This window comes from Haliaeetus albicilla, chromosome 2 (genome assembly GCF_947461875.1).
Source record: "Haliaeetus albicilla chromosome 2, bHalAlb1.1, whole genome shotgun sequence".
NCBI classification, from domain to species: domain Eukaryota; kingdom Metazoa; phylum Chordata; class Aves; order Accipitriformes; family Accipitridae; genus Haliaeetus; species Haliaeetus albicilla.
The window spans coordinates 57,908,744-57,934,538 of record NC_091484.1 but is presented as its reverse complement, the minus strand read 5'-3'; the positions used below and the strand labels follow the sequence as shown (position 1 = coordinate 57,934,538).

The 25,795-nt window shown below is 39.0% G+C and overlaps 1 protein-coding gene across 1 annotated transcript in view; it reads left to right on the top strand.

Moving 5' to 3' along the window:
- The window catches only part of CUBN (cubilin), a 154,795-nt gene that overhangs the window by 83,981 nt on the left and 45,019 nt on the right, over positions 1-25,795 (top strand). The window contains exons 32-47 of the mRNA XM_069776074.1: positions 4,247-4,403; positions 6,082-6,198; positions 8,501-8,614; positions 9,867-9,995; positions 10,271-10,403; positions 12,582-12,787; positions 14,057-14,238; positions 15,770-15,959; positions 17,022-17,219; positions 17,545-17,691; positions 18,573-18,763; positions 19,046-19,229; positions 20,569-20,743; positions 21,820-21,998; positions 23,713-23,922; positions 24,220-24,360. Coding sequence (XP_069632175.1) covers positions 4,247-4,403; positions 6,082-6,198; positions 8,501-8,614; positions 9,867-9,995; positions 10,271-10,403; positions 12,582-12,787; positions 14,057-14,238; positions 15,770-15,959; positions 17,022-17,219; positions 17,545-17,691; positions 18,573-18,763; positions 19,046-19,229; positions 20,569-20,743; positions 21,820-21,998; positions 23,713-23,922; positions 24,220-24,360 — 2,653 coding nt within the window. The remainder of the gene's footprint in view (positions 1-4,246; positions 4,404-6,081; positions 6,199-8,500; positions 8,615-9,866; positions 9,996-10,270; positions 10,404-12,581; positions 12,788-14,056; positions 14,239-15,769; positions 15,960-17,021; positions 17,220-17,544; positions 17,692-18,572; positions 18,764-19,045; positions 19,230-20,568; positions 20,744-21,819; positions 21,999-23,712; positions 23,923-24,219; positions 24,361-25,795) is intronic.

The following is a 25,795-nucleotide window of genomic DNA, read 5'->3' as shown; positions in this document are numbered from 1 at the left end:
GGGACCAGCAGGGCAAGAAAGGAGTGGATGGGGTTTCTTTCTCTATCTGGTATGCCAATAAGCAGAAAATCACTTGTTACCAACACCTGGATGTGATCTGTGTTCATCTCATTCCAATGCTTGCTATATGCCTCACACAGTATTAGGAGAAGAGAGTGAGGGACAGAGAGTGCCTGGAAATAGATAAGTAGATGTCTGACCATGAATGGTTTAGGAATTGCGTTCCAAAATCTGCATAAATGGAAAATATGGGCAGCTAAGGAAGTTGGTGGGTTGTTCCTATATTAGAGAGAGAAAAACAACTGTGTATGAGTAACACAGTGGTCCCACCCTTTACTATTTCTTAAATTTTTACTTATCTTTATGGATTTTAATTGCTCTGTGAGTTCTCTTGGGGCTCCCCTCCACCCTTGAGCGTACCAATGGCCTTTTCCTTCATCCTTCCCCTTCTAGACCCAGTCATTTTTCCCTGAGTTATGACTCGAGATTTTTTTTTAAGTATTTCTACCATAAATTCCTTTCTATGGAGAACACATGAAAATGTATTTTTTTTCCTGTAATGTTTTCCATTGCACATTTGTTATGTGAGCAAAATGGAGGGAGGGAAAATACTCATGTCTGCTGCTTCTTGGCTATGCTGCAACTCCAAAAAGCCCAGTGTGTTTTTCAGTTCTGCTCAATGATTCCACATGTGAATCTGAGCACAGATACGGATTCTGCTAAATTAATTCTAAGCCTGTAGCAGTAACCCACGGTGTAACTGCTCTGAGCTCCCTCTAGAGTCAATGGATGGAGTGCATAGAGCGTAGTCCAGGCCACCAAAAAGCACATTCTTCATTCACTTAGCTGCCTAAATTTAGTTGATTCCTCAGTTTCTATGCCTCAGTTCTGTGCCTTATCTGTTCTCAGAACAGGTGAACAACTCTTCATCTGCTAGATGAGGACGCATAGCCTTTACTTTCTCTGATCTCAAATATAACTCCATTATATTCTGTAGAAAGCATAAGATCTTTGAGAAGAATTTTTGTTCTCATTGTCACCATACATAAGGAATAAATTTTTAATTTATCTTTGTGTATCAGCCCATTTCTATCTGGAGAGTGTGTCTTACAACAAACAAATTTGTTTCTTTGAGGGAAAATAGAGGGAAAGAAATAGTGAATGCACTAATTCCTGTATTTCTTGCCCATGTGTTTAACCGGTATTGTATCTGACGCTACACCAGGAGTGCAGGTCAGTAAGGGTGTCAAGGATTTGGAGACTTGAGGATGATGTGCCTTGGAAGGCAGAGCTTGTAGCACAAGGCACTGAAAAGGGGAGGGAGAAATAGTTTGTTCTTTCCAGTGGCTTTGATTAAGTAAATGTTATTTTTCTTTCCTGTTGCAGTACAACAAGCAGTACACGGGAATGTAGAAATGTAAGCCTCTGGGAGCTAGAGAGGAGGTATGACTTCATTTATTCCAGGTGCTGGCAGAGAGGATCTTCCAAGAGAGGACAGCTAGAAATATGTGGAGTTTTTATGGCTCAGAAGACAAAAAATATCTTTTTGTCGCGTGCTTTTGCAAAATGCAGGACGCATTTGAACAAGAAGGCAATGAGTCACTCAGTTATGTTCATTGTGGAAAGGGAAGAGAAGAGCAAATTGCTGCTATGCACAGTGCAAATGAAAATTTGGCTTTTAAGTAAGCAGATGCATCATTTTCCTTTACACATGCAGACACAGAAATACATTTCTCAGATGTTTTCAAAATAACTTTAAGAAGCAGCAGAGAGACACAACTCTTTCCTGAACTAGTGTGTGAATATTGTGGTTTCTGATCTAGATTCAAGACTGAAATCCTCCCTATAAAACAGTTTAAGATACTAAATAGCAGGTGAGCAAAAATGATGCAGCCATACAATATCCATGTGTTACTGTTCCTGCTTAACTTGTAGCTGCCATAACTCCTAAGAGTCGCTGCTGTATCTCACTAATGCTTATGCTGAACTGTTCCTTGAATCAGATTTTTAGCAAGTGTAAAGGCTAGGAATAATTTCTGGGTTTCTGACAGAGGAGACAGTACTGTTCTTCAAGCAAGCTGCCCAGAAACAGCAAATACACTTGATTTAGAAAACATTCCTCTGACTTCATGCCCTTCTGCCAGTATTACCACAGAAAGACTTCTTTATTCCAGAAAGCTCTTAGAATGAAATGCCTACTTAGACTCTTATGTTACTCATCCTTAATACCTTCCTAAGTGAGATAGCTCAACTACTCAAGTCTCACAGCAGTCCATGTGTCAATGGTCATATCCTCAGCTGTGCAGAGTGGCACAGATCCATCAAAACCAGCAGTTTACGTGAACTGTAGTCAGGGCCTCTCTACTCTCTGTCATTGCAATGCTTATTCTCAGTTCTAGCATTCAGATAAAATCCTCTCACTGCTGTCTAGGCAAAGACAGTACCTTAATTCCTAAGGGTTATTTTGTTAGTCATTGCTTTTTTTCACATTCCATGGTTTGTGGTTTTTAACTCCAGGCAGTCTGATTTATATACAGAATATATGTGCAGAGGAAGAATAAACACTGCACACTATGTATTAAAAGGCTGATTGTGGCAGGATACCAAGAGAGAAGAAAAGGTTGAATGGATGGATATTTTGGGTCTCTCTACCAGGTATTCATTTTTACAGACATCGCAATACACTTAACGCTCTGTCACAAGGTCCCACACAGCTAGCTAGTGTTATAGGCCCAAGGGCAAATGTTTAATTCATGAATACAGCATTGGCTATGTAGGGTATGTCAGTGGATTAAGCAGGAGTTTTGTCCTTTGTTTCTTAGCTCCGAGGTTTATTTGAGACAGGTCACCTTTCTCTCAGCTACTGTTTTTATATATTTTTTTCACTAATGCTCTCAAAGGCCTTTGAATACTGGAGGCAGAAACATTGCATTGTGTTAGACAGTCTAGTTAGAAATTTTTAAATCATTGGTGTTGCATTGCACAGACTTGCTGGAATTTGAGGCATTTTGAAGTAAAAGAAGGCAATCTTAATAAGAACTACACTTCTTCTAACCCAATGGCATTATTTTGCTTAAAGTGGGCTTTTATATAGCTTTTAACATCCTAGCACCTCAATATCTTCCAGTCTTCCTATCCATATTTTTATCCATATTTTTCTCTATTTTGCTATAGGAAGCTGAGTCACAGGTTATATTAAATGACGTGCCTATGGTACTGCAAGATGTTAATGCTGAAACAGGAACTGAATTAAACTCTTGCTGCTGCCCAGTAGCCCAAAGGCTTTTCCTCTGTGGGTCATGCAACTGCTCTTGGCTCCAGTGCTCATCATTTCTGAAATCAGGCACAAGGGCTCTGAGACTGGCCCATGGCTCCAAACAGAGCAGCAGCAAATCACATCTACTGGAGTGCTAAGAAAGATTAGTGGGACGTTTTGACTGTGGCCATTTTCCACCTCTGTTTCTTCTCTTGTTATAATTTTGATGTTGCTTAATCTAGAAACTCATTGGTTTTAACTTCACTACCCTCTTCCTGATTGTGAAACAGAAAGGAAGGAAACGAAATTATCAGCTGTACAGGGAAAAAAAGAGAAGGCAGGCATTTGTGGCAAAATTAAAAGTGAAGTTTTGTAAAACCATCTTTGCTTTCTTCCTCCCTTTTTTTTTACTTTTCTTTACCATCTGCTTAAATAGCACTTCCTGTATATGTGTGTAATTCAGCACCCTAAAGTTAGTATAAAGCATAGATATATGGACTCTGATCCTTGATGCTAGGTACATGTACCTAAAAACCATAATCCTAGTGTCTTCTCTTTATATAGATAGTCATAGCTCCCATGGTGCACTAGTTGCACATTAGGGCCAATTTAGAAGTTTTTACTGATGCAAGGTGTAGGGTTTAACTCAATAAAAGCTGCACAGAAACTCATGTTAGCCATTAACAGAAAACAATAAACATATGGGGATATCTGGATTGTTAAAGGTTGCTTCCATACCAGATACACACAGAGGAAGATGGTTACTTGATGCATTTTTGTTATAAAGGCTACTGTAGCTTCAGCCTCAAATACATGCATTTTTTTGAAATGGCCACAGAATTAAGATAAGCAATGCATAGTTTGTTTGCATTGCCCATACCAGGGCTGTATCAGGATCAAAATGTATGAAATATAAGAGAGGGAGAGAAATAAAATTCTTCTGAGTACTCCTATTGAAACCAAATACTCCATTTGATCTTTTCACAATAGGTATTTGATGGTGCTAATAATGAAGCACCACTTCTTAGAAAACTCTGTGGAACACAGCATCCTCCTACTATCACATCCTCCAAGAATCTGATGTACATCCAACTGCGCTCTGAAGCAACCACCCAGCACAGGGGCTTCAGTGCTCACTTTACTGAAGGTAATTTCATCATTTACATTAATGCAAATTTATCTAATCACCAGTTTGTTTGTATTAGGGACAATTTTTAGCACAGCTGATAACAGGAAGTGTTGCTTATATACATGCAGCATACCAGTGTGTATCTTTAACAGGACTGAATTTTTCCAACTTATAGATTAAATAATTTAAAATCTAAGGATCATCTTAGATTCTTTGATTGGAGAAAAAAAATGTACTTTTTATAGCAAGGCATCTAGCACACATCAGTTGTCTCTTATTCCTCCTCCCTAGAGGATTAGCTACCCCTAACTGTCCTGAGAAAAATGTGCAACTGGCAGTTTCCACAGACCTAGTGACAAAATAACATTTTATATGTCTACCCATGCGCACAAATCTGAAAAGCTATAAAAGAGTTCTGTGTGGTGCTGTTGATGAAGTCCATGGATTCAGGCCTGCAAACCCTGCCAAACATCAACTATCCAATTTGTGAAGGACTAATTGGTATTTTACAAGGTTTCTTTTTTAATAAAAAATGACACCAAGTGGGCAGAATTTTTCATTAAATTACATACTATTTGACGATTGGTGATTTTCTTTCATTGTTTCACAATAATTTTGGAAACATTTTTCCCCAAGATATAGCCATTTAGTTTTTGCAAAGAAAATCCCTTTCTCTCATTTTCTTCTTAGGATTCTTTTCGCTATAAATGAGTATTTTTCCGAGAAATTTTTTTTTCTTTGAAAATAATCTGAAAAATTATAAAGGAAAGGATGAGTCTGCATCAGCAAAAATCTCAGGAACCCGTTATTGAGGTACTAGTTAGATACTAATTAGGCATTTTTGACTAACAGCTATGAAAGCCTAATCTGTTAAACATTCTCAGAGCACATTTACTGGATTAGGCCCTGTACAAAACATGCCTTGTGAGCAAGTGTTCCCTACCTAGGATGTAGGCAACCCAACTTCCCTCTTCCTGAGAAAACCCTGTAAGTCCCATCTCCTGCTGAATGTTTTAGGCAGCACAGCACGATAAATGAATCTTAGTCTTTGGTGCCTAACTCCCTACCCTGCTGTTTATGTGTTAAACTCAGATCTGGGGTTTTATGATGAGTCAGTATGCTTAGAAATGAGGCATGGCAGCACTCAGCACTGTCAGCCAAAGTTACGCGGTTAGCCAAGCTCTTGCACATGTGCAACATTTCACACAATTGCAGTTTTGTTGACGCAGCTCACAAGAGGATCATGCCAATGCAGTGTGATGCCATCCTTGGGCATTGGAAGGTTCTGGAGGGTTTCTTATGATTTTTTCCTTCCTAGTTGCCAACACAGGCAAATGATCAGAGAGGTGGGTGTATGATTGCACTACCCTGAAACCAAGTTATTCTGGCCCCATGAGTGCTCTTCTGGGCTATGGGGAGCTGATAAAGATAAGGTCTGTTCCCAAGTCACTATGGTTTCTCTCAGATGGTCATCCAGGTGCAGCACAGCCTGTGGATCCAGGTCAAGAAAGTACACCTGGTGCTGGGAGCTAGTCCTTAAGACTCTTTTTCTGATAAATTACTGTTTTGAATTTTATCCTCGTTTCACATTGATGTAGCATGTTACATTTTATGCATTCATTTTCACTACAGAATCTGTGTTTTGTATATATAAATATCTACGTGTGTATGTGTGTGCATGTGTTTCATTCTAAAGCATGCGGAAGTTTCATAGAGTCAGATTCAGTTGGGGCAGCAATTTCCTCTCCTCTGTATCCTGCCAAATACCCAAACAATCAGAACTGCAGCTGGATTATTCAGGCTCAGGAACCATGTAAGTAAAAACGTCTTTTATAGTTAGCTGGGATGACTAACATCCTCATCTTCTTTTCTGTAATAACAATACAAAATTCCTCCTTTATTTCTCTAGGAAGTTCTGCATCCTGGTAGTTGGAGAGTGTAGCTCTCCTAATCTGTCCTAAATCTGATTTTACTGTAGATTTAGTGCATGGTGAGGAAAACAGTTTACAACTTTGTCATTTTAGCTGATTTACTGTGACCGAAGTGTTGCAATTATAAATGAGGTGTTGAATACTATGTGAAGCTGGATTCACATCTAAGGGCTTATATGTAATTAAAGCACTTGTATTTAGCTGCTCTTACTTTGGTCTGGATTTTTCAAGCCAGAGTTGTGTTAGATCGAGTCTACGATGTTAACATAAGAAAATGAAATTTTAATTAAATAATGAGAAAAGGTATAGAGGAATTTCAATTTAAAATACAAATAAAAAAGAATATAAATAAACTGGTCTTATGCACATAGATATACCCTCAGATGTTCCTGTCTAATTTTAGACAGATTCATGATTGATCATGAAACACCAAATATTTTCCATCAGATGCCAGTATTCCCTTTAGTACCCAATATTACCTTTACATTGCTTAAGATTCCTAAAAAATATTTGCAGTTGGGTAGTAGTATCCTGGTAACATCATTTAAAATAGATGTTTGTTTTTAATAGCAACTACTGTACTTCAGTTGTTCATCTGATACTTAGCCATTGTTGTTAAAATCCTAGAATGTTCCAACCACATTTATAAGTTTATTTTGCTAAGTTATAAAATGAAAATCAATTTGCCAAAGAAAACACCAAAACAAAGATCAGGAGATAAGCAATACTTTTTTTAGCATAGGTTCTTATACAAAGACGTGAAAAGGACATCATCAAAGCCGTTCCTCACCTACACAACATTTATTTTTAAAGAAAATCTTTTCCTGGATCCAGGTTGAAAACTCATACTTAAATGTTGTCTCCTGATTTACATCTTATACTGATTACAGTATAAGAGACCAGAAAAATGCTGTATAAGAAGTAGCCTATATATGTAGTGACTTCCTCCACTTACTGCCAGGACCACCACATACCACAAGTTACAGGTACAGGTACACGTGGCTTCATTACACCAGTCACACAGCATTACAGGGCATAGGCATATACAATAGATTTAGCCAATGGCAAACCGCAGCAGAGTTCCTGCTCTGCTTTTACTGAGAAGGCCGACAAGCCTGCTGCTCTTGCCACCCACTGTGTTTTTCCTTTTTGCTTTGTATCCTGAGGACCTGCATTGATAGCTGTAATTGATTAACCAGACAGGACACAAAAGAGTGCCAAACACACAGACTGTACAGCTGAATGCCAGTCAGTGGCACCCTGCTGAATGCAGCCCCCGAGTCCATGTCTGTCATTTCAGCTTATTCTAGCTAATTAATTGTAGCCCAGTTAAAAGCAAAATATTTGTGTCAAATTCAGGCTTGGTCAATGTGGTAGAAAACTTAGTTATCATCTAAATCGTGAGACTCTTTCCGACCTGCTCAAGCTGCATAGGAACTCTAAGGCCAGGAGTAACTACTGTCACAGACTGGTGTTGAGGACAGCCTCTCTTCTTCCAGTTGTGACTTCACCTTTGTTCAAATCAGACAAGAAGAGCAATACAAGAGTAAAAAATACCCTGAGTCAGAAATCCTCTTTTTCAGGACGTAGCCTGCAGTCCAAGGGTGTGGAAAATCCAATTCTGTACAAATATAGCTGAGGGTAGCTAATGATCCTTTAACCAGTCCTATTGATGTATGTGGAATGTTACAAAACGATGAAAGAACTGACTCTTTCTAAGCCTGGAGCAGGGCAGCATCAATTCACATTTTGTCTGGATCTATGGTATAGATCGCAAAGGGACAGAAGGTCACGGATGTGTAGAAATAAGTTTTGTTTCTGAATGTGTGTAAATTTTCCATGTTGTATTTGCTGACACTTTCAGTATATAATTAAGCTGTTCAGATATTAGGAAACTTAGATTCATCTGTATGTGTAAAATCCTACACTTCTGATCTCGATTGTACTAGAGAGTACTGAAATATGAAGAGATTTACCAGGACCTTTGCAAGGTTGGTAAGGATTAATGCACTTCCATCAAATTCACTCCACATATCAGGGATTAAACTACTTCAGATGTTACACTTTATAGGGACTGATTGACTTCAGGGGAGAAAAGAAAAGATCATACATTTGTTTACATGTAATTAGTTCTCTGTGAAATGCCAAACTTCTTCTTAAGTGTTCACTCTTTGCTGTTGCCAGTCAACCACGTCACACTCTCATTCACTGACTTTGATACTGAAAACAATAGACAAAACTGTACAACGGATTTTGTGGAGATTTTGGATGGGAATAACTACGAGGCTCCTCTTCGAGGTATGGTACCTTTCCCTTGTTTATTTCTTATATAGAACTACACCCAAGGTAGGCAGGAGAAGGTTTTCTGTAAGTGTCCTGTTTCATGGATTTTCTCTGGTAAAGGAAGCTCCTTGGCCACTCTGGCTAGAGGAGACTGGGGATGAAGGATAAGTCTTCAGCGTGAATGGCACAGTCCTCCCAGGCTCTGACTGTATGTTTTCTGTTTCTGACTTGTTTTCCTTCCTCCTTAGCTGAACAATATTGGGAACCAAGCAATTAAGTTTAAACTGAATGCCCAGCTAATTGTACAAAACCATAACATAACCCACAGTCATAAGCACAGTCCACACTAAACATAGGTAAAGAAAGCTGCAGATTTCTGGGAGCAGAAAATGGATTTTCCTCAAGCCCCAGAAAGTCTGATTTTCTGCTTGTTCCTGAATTTTCTACAGCTTTCTCCTGACATCTCTGTCCCAAGTCATCACCTTCAAGTGGCAGCAGTCTGGAGCAGCAAAATTCAGTGCTTATACTGCCAGGAAGCCATGAGAGAGCCCAGGACACAGGGTGGTCCTGACTCCCCTCACATCCCCAGGGTTGCCTCAAACTCCTTTCCAGGAAATTCAGAATACCTGTGCTTGATTATGCTCTCCCTTACTGTACTTTTGTACATGCTCCCTTGGCAGGAGTGGGGCTGCATGCAATTTAAATGGTTTGTAATGAAGAGCAGAAATCATTTTTTGGTCTCCTACCCTTGGCTTTCACTTGGCAACACGACCAGGATACTAGCTGCTATCTTTCTTTTTGCTGTCAGATGCCTTTCTCCTAAATCATGATTCATATTTCTAATCCCCATTTTACAATCCATTACAGAAGAACCGGTCTGTTATTTGTCACTTGTTTTTTTCATCAGAAACCGAGTGAAATGGAAACTACTGTCAGATATATTTGATGGGATTTTTTTTTTTTCCTAATTAGGCTGCAATTTCTGGATAGAGTGAACACAAAGGAGCTCAGTGACAGAATAGCCAGTGACTAGGGTGCCTGGAGTGCAGGAGGTCCTTCCTCTGTTTAAAAAAATTGCCACCAAAGTTGAGTTCTGTGCTAATGAAATGGAGTATTTCATTTTTATGTAGATTGAACTGACAACTGCAATTGTAAGCAACAACAATTACTCCTGGTTGCTGTCAGACATTAAGCCCAAATGTTAAATCAGCAGTAGTAATTACATGTTTAACACTCCTTTTTTTCTCTCTGGCTTGTTCTCTTTCAGGCCGTTACTGTGGCACTACTATACCACATCCTATCACTTCTTTTGGTAATGCCTTGGTGGTGAACTTCATCTCCAACAATAACATTGCTGCCAGGGGCTTCCATGCCACCTATGCTGCATCATCATCATGTAAGTCCATCTGGCAGGTGTTGCTACCTTTTGCCTCCAACTTTTAAGAAAAAGAACAGATCCTGTATCTCTTTGTCTCTCTGACATTCCCTCTTTAAAAATCCCCTATTGCCCTTCCTCTTTTTTGGCCAAGGTCTCAGCAAGTATATCAACAAGCTAAAGAACAAGGAGACAAGGAGAAATACTTTCTTCATTAGCAAATGCTCTGGCTCTGTCAAGGTATTTTATTTTTATGTTATCCTTCTCAAGCCTTTGCTGTCTCCTTCTTGTTGCAGCCTGCGGGGGTACTTTCCACATGGACAGAGGAGCTTTCAACAGCCCTGGCTATCCTGAGCCATATCCGCTCAACACCGAATGTGTCTGGACGATTCTCAGCTCCCCTGGCAACCGTCTCCAGCTGTCCTTCATGTAAATGCATTGCCAGGGGTTATTATTCAGCCCTTTAACAGACCTGAAGGAAGGATGCTTTGGGTTTATTAGGAAATGTAATTACCAGATGATAAAGCTAAAACATGTTTTTAGAGTGACTTGGAGAGAGAACACAGCGGTGGTTAGTGGCAATTTGCAATCACTGCTCTCCCATCTTAGTCATTGCTTATATTAAGGCATATATAGTATTATATAAATAGTTGGTTTACTGTTTGAACAACACGGGATGCTGAAGAAGCCAGTTCTCACTCGCTTATAAACAAGAAGAGGAAATTTAGCATTGCTCTGCCTTTTCTTTACAAAGGGAATTCCTACTATTTTCTTACTACAAGACTCATTGTAGTATTTACTATGTAGTGGAGTAATATAAATGGTGCAGATACTCCACAGATTGTAGGGTTAGAATTGATATTAAAGTCTTCTAAATTTCTCCAACAATTATAGCAGTGGAGGTAGAACAGGGGCCAGGAGAGTATCTGAAGGAATTTTGTTTTCCCTTCACCAGAGTAACTTTCCTTTGAAGACTTCTGACCGGAAAGTCACACATGATCCACAGAACAATGTGGAGTCCTTTACCAGGGTCGTTAGGTTGTTCCTTACCCATGATGTGAATTTCTGAGCCTCTCCGTTTCCTGGCATCAAACAGTGGCTGCTGCCAAGAAAGAGAACAGTGACCCTTTGCAAAGCTTATCAAGAATTAGCAGAAGAAAAGTAATTCTGAAACCTGCATTTACAGTTAATCAGGGCAAAAGGAAAATTTGCCCAATAACATGCTGACTGCATAAGGTGCAATTTGTTAGGCACATACTGATTCACTAACTCAATAAAAAGGACATTCTATTCCTCCTTTGCTCACTGAAGCAGAGAAAAAGTACTACAGCCTGAAAACATTTTCCAAAATATTTGCTACAAAATAATGAATAACAACTTTTCAGAACCAAACCAGATATCTAGTGTGAAGCAGAAACTATCAGTGGAACATATATTCAGTTATATAAAGTGACACTGAGTAGATGTAAACTCTTTTTCTTCAGTTACACATAGCTGGAAGGCAAGCTGAAAATACTGGAAAGCATGGAGTAATTGTGTTAGAAAGCAGTATTTATTTTATTTAATTTAATATTAGGGGTTTATAAAGTTTTGTTGGCATGAGACATTAATTTTCTTCAGTTCAGTCTGAACAGAAATCCCTGTCTTGCAGTTTGAGGCTTAGCTTTAAATTACTCTGAAGTATATCCAGATGAGCAGTTGGAACCATTTCACAGCACGTGTACACTGAACACATATGGTTATATTCAGGACTGAAGGGAAGGAGTTGTCAGAAAATCAGAAAGCATAAATATTTGGGGCATTGGTTATAAGAGGCACTCTCTGGAATCTTTACTATATATTTATAGCCTGCTTCTGAAAAGTATAATGGATTGAATCAAAGCACTTCACTTAGAATAACATAATGATTTTTAGAATATATTTAGCATTCATCTTGGTGCAATAATTTAGAATTTATAATTTTATTTCCAAATCCCATTCCTTTTCTAAGGTAAAAATTGGTTTAGAAGTGTTCATAGCAATCCTTATTATTATTTTGTGCACCCAGCTATGTGAAACTCAGAGAAGCAGTAATATTTTCTTATTCTGGAGAAACTTCTAAGGGATTTCTGAGCTCTGAGGTGTTAACTACAAATGAACCTAGGCCTCTGGAAGTTGTTTTCTCACTGGAGAGTGTACTGAAATAAAACATATATGAAGGAATTCCAAACTGATTTGCAAGGCTAGAAGTATTCTCTGCACCCAATAGATGTGCATCCAGTAAATAGTCTGACCTGGGCTTATATTAAAAATTTGTTTTATATAGCAGGGGCTTGCTGTGTTTCATGGTTGTTGTAGAACCAAAAAATATTACAAGGGTTTGAGAACTCTTTAAAAAATATAACTTTGCAAACTGAAGCTCTGTCATAAAATAAGGGGCTAGAAAGGAAAGAGCCCTGCTAGGTGATGATCAGTGACTTCTGGGTTCTGGAGCATTTTGTTGCTGACTTCTTATTAACTGTTACAGTAGAATACCAGCCACAGGGGGATTTGTGACCTGGTGGGGCAAACTCTGAAGTATGTGCCAGTCATGTGCCTGCTAATGCTGTTCTACTGCTGTTGAAACAGAACATTTCAGGTGGAAGATAGTAGCGGATGCTCCAAAGATTACCTGGAGATTCGTGAAGAGAATGATACAGGCACGCTGGCAGGACGATTCTGCGGGAACTCTTTGCCTGCAAATTATACATCTACTGTTGGATATGTCCTGTGGGTCAAATTTGTCTCAGACAGCTCAGGCACTGGTGTTGGCTTCAAGGCCACATTCTCTCACTGTAAGTAAATGTTATTTAGTTCAAAACTATTGTTCTTTCATAACACTTCCAAAATGTGAACATTTGGCCCTGTAAAGTCTATTAGAAAATGCTTGTTGAAGTCAGCAAGTATGTGAATTCACTTAAAAAATGTTTTGTAAAATATCTGCTGAATGTAAAAGGATGCTCTAAAACTTGTCAGAACAGAACTCCTATGTATGTAAGTATAACATAATCAGAAGAATTATACATGACTTTCTATCTTTTTAAATCATCATAACAGACAATATTTTTTCAAATTGATCATATTATCCTTCCAGAAGCAAAAAATTCCATGGATTACAGAAAAAAAAAGTCATCTATTTCGTTGACTGTTTTCTAACAGTTTATCACCTGGTTTTCAGATTCTTCCTTCAGCAGTATTGGGCTGTGAAGATAGGAATAAGAGCTATATAGTAAAAACTTCTATGACAACCCAAGTTTACCAGTAGCCTGTTAGAGTTAAAAATATCTGACCATATGTCTTTGCTACCTGAGAGCAAGCAATGGTATTTAATGCTTACGTTGCCTTTTATTAGGCAATTGATAAATTAAGAAAAAAACATCACTTTCCCAGCTTTCCATTTTGCTTTTTGAGTATGACAGTGTCCATGTTCTGCTTTGGATCTAGATGCCATCAACCAGGGAGCAGAATTAGAAGAAAAGAAAACGATGCCAGTTTATAGATCTAAAATTTCAAGGGACCATTGCAAACATCAGTCTGACTTGCTGCATGAACAGATAGCTGAAGCTAAACATCCCCAGCCATTCTGATTATGCAAGCTAAACTTCTACTAATTTTCCTTACTTGAGACTTTTACTACTCATTTTCAAAAGGAATTATCAATAGTTCAGAGCTCAATCAAATCAGAACAATTTTTCACCAGAACACACAAAGGCATTTAAAAAAAAAATATTTTATTATTTAATGCTTCTTGAGAAGAAATGAACATGAAGTAGGCAGAGTCAGGGGGGAATTTAGATGTGCCATCTTCCCACCTTTCCTACATGTAGAGCCACATGGGTAATTTCCCTCAGATAAGGGCACACTGCATCCCACACAAGAAGAAAATAATTAGATGTGCATCCTAGGACTGTTTGAAACACAAGTCTATGCCTCACAGTGCTGTCTAGTCCTAAGTAAATTAAGTCAGATGGGCTGAAATTAAAGCTATATTCCCAGCTGGGCCCCAATGCTTCTTTTAATCTATGTGAATTAGAGGCATTAGTTTTGTCTTTCTTGTTTTTCAGTGTATGGAAGTGACATTGTGGGAAACAGAGGACAAATAGCTTCACCACACTGGCCCAGAAGTTACCCTCACAATTCCAATTATCAGTGGCGAATAAGTGTTAATGCTTCACAAGTTATCCATGGCCATATCCTGCAGATGGATATTGAAAATCATCACAGATGCCGTTATGACAAGCTAAAGGTGATTTCATTGTGAGAAGTTACTTTATTTCAATTAACTTTGATAAAAATGATAAATAGAGAAACCTATAAGAGGAATAGGAAGAATTTCCGAGGATCTGGAGTGGCTTATTGGTTTTGCTATGTCATCTTTCCAATAATTATTAGCTATAGGAAGGGTTACATACTCTCTGGCTCCCTAACAGTATTTCAAATCTGTACGTTTGAAACTTATTAAAAATAAGTCCACAAATTTCAAAATCAAGAATTTCAGGTCAGATACCAGCTAGAACTTTGCTCTGTGCTGGTTCAGTTGAGGACAACAACGATAATAACATCTCAGTGCCTCTAAAAATAAGGTTATTTTAAAATCCTACAAGGAACAATCCTTTACTTGCACTTCCTTTGTTCTCTGGATCAATAACTTGCTGTTGGCAGTAGGAAGGTACCTCCTCCTGTCTGATTGTTTTTTCTGTACTCTCCTGTAATACAGTTTAGCCTTTTTACCAGGCTAAAAAATACAGCACACGTGGTGCTAAGCAAAATGAGGCAACAACTTCTTTCTGAACTTAGCTAAACATAACTACTTAGTTAAATAAGGTAAATCTCTTCTTGTCTTTTTTAGTTTGTTTGGTTTTGGTTTTTAACCAGCTGATTCACTCATTATCCTTTTCTTTCACCTTTGGGAAAAAGAAATTTAATACTATTTCAATGTATTCAGTATATTCAATTTATTATTAATTCACTGATATCTAAATTTGCTATTAATTCCAGAAATGTAACTTTTTCCTTCATCTCATGTCAGATTTTAATGGCATCTTCTTTCTTCTAACTCAGCCTGCCTTTCTTTGTCTGTCCCTCTGAAAGAAAAATGAGTTTCTTAAATCAGCTAGACATTCAGTGGGTGTGAATCAGCCTGACCTTTAACCTGACTCAAGGATCAAATCTTCAATGTAATAATGTTTATTTAATATTTCCTAGCTTTCTCTACTGGACATTTTTTTGCTGGGGGGAAGAGGACAAGAACACAAATAGGTTTGAAAGGTGGCAGAAGAGAAGCATCTTTTAACCAGCTGAGAATGTGGCTTATAGATACGTAAAAAGAAAAACATATTATTGCATATTTATTTGATAGAATTTAAAATATATGTGTTCCTCAGGGGGAAAAAGGAAAAAAAACCCACAACAATGCCCTTTTTTCCTGCAGAGTGTGTTGGTTTTTTCCTCAGCAAGGAACAATTGTACCAGTGGACTTTTTTAATGTGGGAAGCCAGTCCATGTCCCCAAAGAGCAGCTCTGTGATGGGGAATGAGCTGAATTTGATGGCTTCCATACAGATCCTTCTTCTGTAAAAGCTTCACAATTAACAGTATATAATGGAAAGGGAGATTTTTTTTCCGTTTTTGTAAGAGAGGCTTCTCTCTAACTGGGATTTGCTGAAAGATCCCTCACTCATTTAAAGAGGGTAATTTTCTCCTTGGAAACTTGCTGAGTATGGGGCGGATGAAAATCTGCCTGTGTGAGGAATGGCAGCGTTCTCCTTCCCTCTGCAGGTTTACGATGGGCCCACCATTCATTCTCGTCCTATTGCAACGTACTGTGGTGCAGACTCCGCTTCTTTTGCATCCTCTGGCAGTTCAATGACAATCCAGTTCCAGTCAGATTCATCTGTGACTGGAAAAGGCTTTCTTTTGGAGTGGTATGCAGTGGATGCTTCTGCTGGTACACACACCATTGCCAGAGGTGGGTTTTCAGTGGGTTGCGTGGTTAAAAGTGATATAGCCAGTGATATACTGAGCTTTACTTAAAAAAATCAAACCAACAACTTCCCCACAAGAGAAAGCCCTAGCTATTAACAGAGAGAAAGCTTTCATTGACATTTTAATTAGGCATTTTAATAGCTTTTTTAAAAAATTTCTAGGGACTCCCAGATATACTGTTTTACAGTGTTTTAAAAATAAGCGTGTTGGTAGAGGGACTTTTTTCTTTACACAGGTATTTCATGAAAACTAAACATTTTATATGCTTTCATGAAAAAGTGTCCCTCTTGAAATACCATTCTTAAATCACTGGCCATTGTGATATAAAATCTTTCACTATAATGCATCTCATGTTCGTAAATAAAGAGAATATGCTCAGTATGATCCTGTACCTCTGACAAATAGCTCCTGGAAAGAGAGGGAATATGCTTCTTGTACCATTGATATCCTCTGAGCAAGTTCAACAAAAGAAAGTTAAGACTAACTAGGATATACTGCAATGTCTTCTTTCTAAATCTGAAGGCAGATTTCCGGGGACAGAGGAAATCCCTGGGTCTCTGCAGGATAGTAGCAGTATGTAAAGGGTTTATTTCTGGGAGAGTACTGAGCCACTAGATATCCCTGCAAGGACTCCATCTTGATCTAAACATATAGCTGAGACATTGAGAGTGGAGAAAGAAAAGAACTTCAGTTTCAAGAGGGTCTAAATTGTTTATGTATTATTGGTTATGTGTGCACCATTCCTTTCTGATATGCAACCTGTGTGAAACTGCGGTAGATGCTTTTAGCTCTTTTGCTAGATATTCCTCATGGTAAAATAGGTCATATCATTGCTGCACCAGGTAGCACAGGAACATCCTTATAGGTCAGGATTTTCAGGTTTTGTACTCTCAGTCCAAACTGAAGAAAAGCATTCCTGTGACTACACACATCATCACTGTGTCCCCATTGTGCTTAATTATAGGACTGTCATCTTAAATTTTACTAGGGAAGTGTTCAGTTTAAAAAGAGGATGCTGTAATTTTTGTCTTCTTGTACATGACAGGTGCATGCGGAGGGACTGTAACAACTGAAGAAACACCTTCATACCTCTTCTCACCAGGCTGGCCCATGAATTACAGAAATTTTGCTGACTGTGTGTGGCTTATCAGAGCGCCTGGATCCACTGTGGAGTTCAATATCCTGGCCTTAGACATAGAATCTCACAGCTCATGCAACTATGACAAACTTATTATCCAAGATGGTGAGGAGCCAATCTTGCCCTACCTCAATAGCATGCAATAGATACCCAAGATCCCAGTACCTGGAATTCTCATGTCCGTTGAGTTTAAGCAATCTAGATAGCAATGGGAACATGCTCTAAATCAGTATTCTTCCTCTATGCTGAGATGTTCTGCTAGACAAAATAAAACTAGCAAAGTCTAGCAAAATATTTTCTGGTTTATAAAAATATTTCTAAATCTGTCAGATCTTGAAAAGCACCTGCCTGAAAGGGTGAGCCACGGCAACCAGCAGGCACATGTGAACTGATTTGCATTTAACATTGACATGTCTTCTTTTGATCTCAGGAGACACTAGTCTTTCTCCAGTGCTGGCTACCCTGTGTGGACGAGAACCTCCTGGACCAATAAGATCAACTGGAGAGGCAATGTTCATCCACTTCACGTCAGATGCAAGCGTCACTGGAGCTGGGTTTAATGCCTCTTATCACAAAAGTAAGGTTTGTTTCTCTTCTCTCCCAGATAAATGTCTGCCTTGCTGCTAACAGTGGGGTAAGGAAAGAAAAGACTCTCGCATTTTTAACAGGTGTCTACAGTCTAGCTAATTAATCGCACAATGATTATTCACCTCATGAATATTCATTAATGAATGTCTGACTCTGCAAAGGTAAAATTTGCTATTTTCCTAACAATATAATACAAGAAAGCATGATTCAACCAGACCAGTCACTTTTCAGAAGTAAGAAAAGTGTATGCCTAAGTTTATAACAGCTCAGCTGAAGGGTGAAAGCATGCCCAACTAAGAGAGGGAAATAAATGATGCAAAGCATAGGCACAAAACAGACAGAGACAGATGCAGAAAGCTGTGTAAGTTCCAGCAGGAATGTCAGCGGTTTCCAGTGGCACTCCTCCCACATGCACCCAGGTATGATAACAGATTCCTGAATGGGTTGAGGCACCAAGGAAGGTGTTATGATAACAATGGACAGCCAGGGGAAGTTTTTCTGACTGGCAACTTGAATAAGTGATGGTGGTTTGGTCCACGGCTAGAAGCAATGTATACTCAGACAGTGTAACAATATGCTCATGCCATGGGAGGTCCTTGGCATAGCTGCCTGCTTACTCGTCTGTTAATTCTGAGAACAGAGTCTCATTGTCAAGACGTTTGGTGTGTGTCATCTTGCAATCTACTAGCTTGTGTTTGGTAGATCATTCATTGTGTGCATTGCTCTATGCCCCTCAACTCTTCATACACTTGCTTCACCATTTGCTTTTAACTATCACACCTTCCTTTTAGAGATAGGGTTTTTCTCTAAATGAATATGTGAATAGTTGATGCTAATATTTTTTTCTTTGCTTCAACTCTTTTTTCTCAGGTTGCGGAGGCTATCTGCACACAGGCAGGGGTGTGATAACATCCCCCAACTACCCTCAGGACTATGCTCCGAATCTGAATTGTTCCTGGCATGTAGTGGTAACCTCTGGATTTATCATTGCTGTCGATTTTGAACAGCCTTTCCAGGTTAAGAGTGAGGATACTTCCTGCAGCCTTGGAGATTATGTAGAGGTGAGGTTATTGGCTAAGTCACCAAATCTTAAAAAGCTATTAAAGCTATTGAATCTTATTGATTTCAGTGTCAGTAAGGTGGCCCAGGTTGTCAGGGGGTGGAAATACCAAAGAGAAATATCACAGAGATTATTTCTCTCTCTCACTCTTATTTATTGCTGTGTATTAATTAATCACTAGGTTATTGTTTTCCCCCACGGCTGGAAGCATTAAGATGGTGTGTGCTCAAGGTTTACATTCCAGGGCTGTTTGCTTGAGTGACATTAGCAATTTCTCATCTAGCTGAAGAATGGGTTAGATAATGCTGCCCCACCTTTGGTGTCCGGAAGAGGGAATGGACGGTTTTGTGGAAGCAGCCCCATCTCTACCATGTACACCACAGACAATCAGCTGTTTGTTCACTTCATTTCTGACAGCAGGAATGAGGGTCAAGGATTCAAACTGAAATACGAGGCTAAGAGTCTAGGTAAGTCTAGGAAATAAACTTAAATTCTGCCACTCAATGGATATAACTTGGAGTTTGTCCTCTTAAAGGAGGTTTTGTTATAAGTCCCAACCCTGGTAAAATCAGATGTCTGCAAAAACGTCCTGTTTCCTTCTTTAGTGCATGACTTCTCATTGTACTATCAAATTTCTCCTTTTCAAAGACAGACAGCTCCAGGTCATGGAACCTGGAGACATTAAAGTTTAAAAAAAACTTATGGGGAACACTTTAGCAGGGAAGTAGCATCTATAGGTAGGAAGAGGTATTAAAAATTCATACAGGAAATGAAAAAATACCTGGAAACAAGAACATTATTTTGAACATATAGTACTCAGTGCAAGTGCTAAATGATGTCAGGAATGATTTAAGCTAATGTGTCTAGAAAGGTGGTAAGATTTCTCACAAGTTTTACTCTTAGCTGAGAAAATAACATTCCCTGCCAGAGCTAACATTTCTTGACAGAATGAAAAAAATGGAGACTCGGTTCCCAAGTGTAAATCAGGGACTTGGCATTTGCAGTTGTTCCACTGTATTAACGCACATGCCACTTGAGGCACCAGGAGACCTCCTGCTAAACAATATAACTAAACACAACTAAGGCAACCTGTCAATCTACTCAAATTTTTAAGTGCTTGTTTTCTGCCTACTTTTCTCCACTGCGACAAAGAATCATACTTAGCGTTACTGTAGGGAATTCATGAAGGGAATGGGTGAAGCTGTACAATAGTATTTCTACCACTTCAATTTATAAAACTTGACTAAACCCCTGTGTTAAACCAGTATTGCTGGAACATAGTGGGGGGTTTTGACAGAAAGGTTCTGGTCAAAATAAAGATATTTTTGTAGGATAAAGGACCTGAACAAATCCTCATGTTTGCTCTGACTGGTATTCTTCACACATTCATTAGTGTCTCAAACAGACATTTTAATTTTTGGAAAGCAGAAGTGGGAAATGATTCACAGAAGCATTGATGGGTCTGACTTGTAGGCTTTCTAGCTCTTGGGAACTGGGGTAGGAACAAGCCAAGCAATATGTTACCTGCTCGGTTTAGGAGCAATCCAAGGAAGAACTAATAGCAATTTAATTCAGGGCCCTGAACATTTGGAAATGGGGAGGGCTGGGTAAGCAGGAGCACAGGAACATAGGATTCTTCTGCATTAAAATGTTTTCCCACAGTAAGCAGTAAAATGCATTTGTTTTTGTTGTAACTATATGACACTGAAAGGAAATTGTCTTGGAATATAGTGATAACTCATATTTTTGATGCCTCACCCATTTCCTTAACCTGTTGGTTTTGATTGGTGATCTTTTCTTTCCCAGCTTGTGGAGGAAATATTTATATCAATGATTTCAACCCCAGTGGATATATTTCTTCCCCCAACTATCCAAGCAATTATCCCCAGCATGCTGACTGTGTCTGGACCATAACTGCTCCTAATGGACATGCAGTAGAGCTGCAATTTGAAGATCAGTTTTACATTGAACCTTCATCAAAGTATACATCCACATTATTTTGCCTGTGTTTCTTCAGAGATTCCATTCTGGTTCCTCTTTCCCTGTTACTTTCTCTAATTCCTCCCAGAGCACACTTACAGATATACAATCAAAAGTGGTTAGGACATTTTTGAGAGAGATCAATGAAGCTATCAGGCTGCTGGTATACCTTCCTAGGACTTTGCAGTGCATGACAGAAATTAATACAACAGACAGAGAGGAAGCATCCATGGTAGAAAGGTGCTTTCTGTAAAATCTGTGCCCTCTAATCCTTTCATATTCAGATTTTCAGTCATTTTGACTCTCAGGCCCTTTTAAATCCAGTGGGTTACCACTACAACAATTTGTGTCCCTCCTCCATTGCCTGTCTGCTGATTTGCAATAGGTCTACGTGTTTTGCACCCCCTGCCTGAGGCATAAAACAAGGCCTAGTTTCCAGCTGATGTAACCTCATTGATTTGGGACTGAACCACTGTATGGCAAAGGTGAGCCTCACCTGTGAGACCATGTCCAGAAAAAATGGTGCAGGATGGACAATCCCAAAGGTGTCCTTTCTCTCTGGCTTCCCAGAACACTGCACCATTCTGAAGGCAAAGCTGTTATTTAATATATCTTGGGTCCTTCTATGCTGACCTAAGTAAGCCCCCAGATTTGAATTTTTATTCCCTTCATCTGTCTTATGTCTGTTCCTTAATTCAACAGTCATCAATGAGACTTAATAGGGAATATCTGCCAAATCTGAATGCTGCTAGAAAAAATATGTTAAAGATGGTCACAACTACTTTATCAGTGCTGTTCATACTCCTCCTCCCCAGGACTTGCTGACTTGCTTTGCTTCTGTCAGATCTGATCTGATCATAGACTGGATTTGGGATGAATCTTTCTCAATGTCTCTAGCACTTCTTTTGATATAAATATTACATAACTATCATTGATTATGAATGTGTTGATTCTGTTCTTGTCACACTGCATGGAAACTGATCTAATTCACTACAGCTTCATGGCTTTGTGCACATACTGAAGTGATTTTAAACCATTACTGCTATACATTGAACAGAAAATTCTCTCCTTTCCTAGCTGCACTTCCAGTTACCTAGAGCTACGCAACGGCGCCGACTCCACTGCGCCCCTCATTGCCAAGCTGTGTGGAAGTTTGATGCCAGGCTCGCAAAGATCCTCAGGAGCTGTCATGTACCTGAGGTTCAGGTCTGACAGCAGTGCCACATACATGGGATTCAATGCTAAATACTCCATCGGTAATGCTTGCCTTTATCAATTTGTCTGATTTTAGAGAAGATTTTGGTCTCAAGTGTCAGGCTTTTGTAATAGGGCTTAAATCATGCATACGAGGTGGACTGACAGATATGTGCCTCTTTCAACTAGTGTTAAAACTAAGGCATCAGAATCATCATAAGGGTTAACAGCAGCATGTTCTGCACCTAGCAAGAGGTGAAAATTATGGACACAGGAATAGGAAAGTGTTCATAGATCTGCAGCAGTGGAAACAAAGACTGAATAACCTCTTGTCAAAGACAATTATCAAAGGGGCAGTAGAAAAAAAGGTTGATGTGGATAAAGTCATGTAACATGATTTCATTTTCAGCATGCAAAATTAGTGTCACTTTCATGAGCAGGATCCTGAAGGGAAATGCAAAGATCAGCTGAGAGTTGGCAGGAGAAGAACAAATTAGGAGCTTCTCTATGTAAAAGTTAATCAATCTATAATAACAATGCTGCTAAACAGGGGCAGCACAACAATGGACTGAAAAAGGAACGAACAGTAAGAAACATTATTTGTCAGCTGGGAAAAGAAATACATTAAAATTATTTGCTCTCAAGCTGCAAAAACAGGATTAGAAAGCACTAGCAAAGTTTTAAAATTAAATAAAAAAAAAGTCTTTGATCAGATTCAGAAATATACTACTTTTTTGGTTTTGACAGTGTTAATAATCTTCAAAGAATTGCATCTCTTATGTTAGTATCATTCATATAGGAAAGTCTAGGACTGTTAATTTCTCAAAGGCAAAGTAGTGGACTATATTGCTTTACACAGAATTTTGCTGACTGAGTTAGGTCTCAAACACTTAAACCAATATAGCATGCTGTTATATTTAGCAATGGGAAAACCGAAGCAACTTGCAATAAAATATTGTTAGTATATGAAGCCACAATTTATATTTATCCATAACAGATTTACAGTATCTCAGGTGCATGCCAGTCATCCTAGAACAAAGGACTAATCACTCAGAAGAGCAGACAGCATGAACAGAACTGTTATTGCCACAAAAAGATTGTAACTAGCAGACACACAGAATACACTGTAAAATCTAATAAATTCCACTTGGGAATATAATTTGCTGTAAGTCTTAGTATTATGAACTTATGTTTGCAGGTACCATGGAGAAATGAGTTTTCAGAGAGAGAAAATTAAAAATAAATAACTGTTTCCTGAATTGTGCAATGATCCCTTACCAAGGCATCACAAGGAGTGGATGTGAACAGGAAGGGACTGCAGGAAAAAGGAGTCTGAACCATAGCTGTAGGCCCAAACAAGCAGTCAACTTTTGTCAGTCATCAAAAATTTAGATCCACATTTAATAAACTAAATTTCCATATAATTATCTGAGAAAGCTTTCCAAGATTTTCTGGTAAATATGGCCATGGGTAGAGATTAGATATAGACCTTGAAATCTGTGAGTTTATTCAAATTAATAAAAGATGTGATAGAGAGGAAGGGCTGCTTGCAATGTGAGGGGGTGTGTGGAAAAAAAAAAAAAAGAACACCACAACAAACTAGGACTGGTTGAATTATAAGGAGAATGTGGAAGATCTTTAACTGGAAGGCAATTCCTGTTTTATTATCACAGTTAGAGAACAAGTCAGTTGTGCCTTAGCTTTAAGTCTTGTTTAGGAGAAAGGTCATCTCTGTGAGGTCCTTCAGTCAACCAAGCAATGTTTTTCCTTTTGCAGCTCCCTGTGGCGGGACAGTGATAGGACAAACTGGCATCATTGAAAGCATGGGGTATCCTGAGCTTCATTATCAAGACAACCTGCTGTGTGAATGGTTTCTGCAGGGTCCCAGGGGCCACTATCTGACTATCAGACTGGAAGGCCTGGATATTCAAAATTCTTCCGAGTGCACAAATGACTTTGTGGAGATCCGAGAATACAACGCTTCTGGTCCGAGAATTATTTCAGTGTTTGTCTTACCTTCCCTAGTATTACTATGAAACCTCACCAGAGGTTCCTGAAAGCATTTCCCTTTGGGTATAAAGTGAGCATTTTCAATGTACAGTATTTGCTTCTGTCTGCCTTGCTTGCTGAAGCAAAGGCAAAGAAAACCCTTCTATTTCCCAGCAAGAACTTGATTCTACTAGTTTATTCCTGCCTGTCCGGTTAAATTGGGAAGTGATCTTTCAATATAACTATAAATAATATATTGATATAAAATTGTCTTCCTGTATTTGATTTTTGCAGGAAATTTGTTGGGCAGGTACTGTGGTAATACTCTCCCTGATGCTGTGGACACCTCTGACAGTTTTGCTTATGTCAAGTTTGTCACTGATGGATCAGTCAATGCCGGAGGATTCAGACTGCGCTTTGATTCTAGTACTGAAGGTGGGATTTGTAAGACTGCAAGTTACTTTCAGGGAAGCAACATATACCACAGACTATAATTGCACTAATACAGCATATATTGTAGATCACTTATTCTTGGAGTCGTGTGTATCTGCTCTTAAATTTAAACTCTGGGGGAAGCATGAATAGAGCTCTCTGATCACTACTTAGCCAGTCTGAAACTTTGAGACGCAAGCAGTCTCCCACTGTAATGCTTGTTGCCATCAGTGGTAGGTCTCACACAATGAAGCACACTCTTCCACACCTTTTCTCTCCAGCAATCAGTCCAGGGATGTCCTAACATACCCTCCCCACATCCCTCTTGATGAGGAGGCAGGTAAAGAAGTGCTGTGATTTTCCTTTATGTTATTCTGTCCCTCTGAGGTGAGTGGTATTCTTAAATCTCTATAAACCCAATAGTTTTTAACCAATAGGTTTCAAGCAGAATCCCAGAAATGCAGAGACATTGAGGTTGGAAGGGACCTCTGGAGATGAGGTAGTCCAACCCCCTGCTCAAGCAGGGCCAAGTAGAGGAAGTTGCCCAGGACTGTGGCCAGTCAGGTTTTTACTGTCTCCAGGGATAGAGACTCCAAAACCTCTCTGGAAAACCTATTCCAGTGTTCAACAACCCTCATAGTGAAAAGTGTTTTCATACGTTCAGATGGAATTTCTTGTGTTTCATTTTGTGCCCATTGCCTCTTGTCCTGAGCACAATGACTTCAAATGGCTGCTCTGAGCAGGACTAAGGCCATAGACCTCATGCATTACACTTCTCTTTCACATTCTTTAGTGCCCATGCAATGCTTGTCCTGCCAAAATATGGCTACTTTTTAAGAAATTATTTGTGGTAGTGGTCTTGAAAAATCTCCTGCCAACCCTTCTTAACTCCTTCCAGCTCATTTAAAAGCTCAGCTGAAAGCTTCCTTATTCTTTGTGTTCGCTTCTGCAATAAAATAACAGACGGGGAAACAAACTCCAAAAGAATGTTATTCCACTTCCAGGACCCTGCTATGCAACCATAGAAGAGAAACTGTATTAGTAAAAATTTAATGCAGGTGGATACACAGATTAGACTATTTTGCAGGAGTCTGTGAGGGTGAGGAAAGGGACTAAATCTCCCACTGCACTCCATTAAACTGTATCTCTATATTTTAAAAGGAAACTAACTGTAAGCTGGTAAATTTATACCATTAGTCTCAGAAGAAAAACGCACTCTATACCCAAGACTTTTCGTGTTCTTTCCTCAGAGCACAATTTGATATGCATAACAAAGATAGGAAAACCACAAAATAACTGTACTGAAAAAGTGTTGCTTAAAATCCCTGAAAGTTTTTCTCTACCTCTGTTAACCAGCAGAGAAAAAAGACATCCTTCATCAACACCCACTTTAAGACCCTGCTCGTTCTGTGTAGCTCTGCCCAGTGATCTGAAAGGC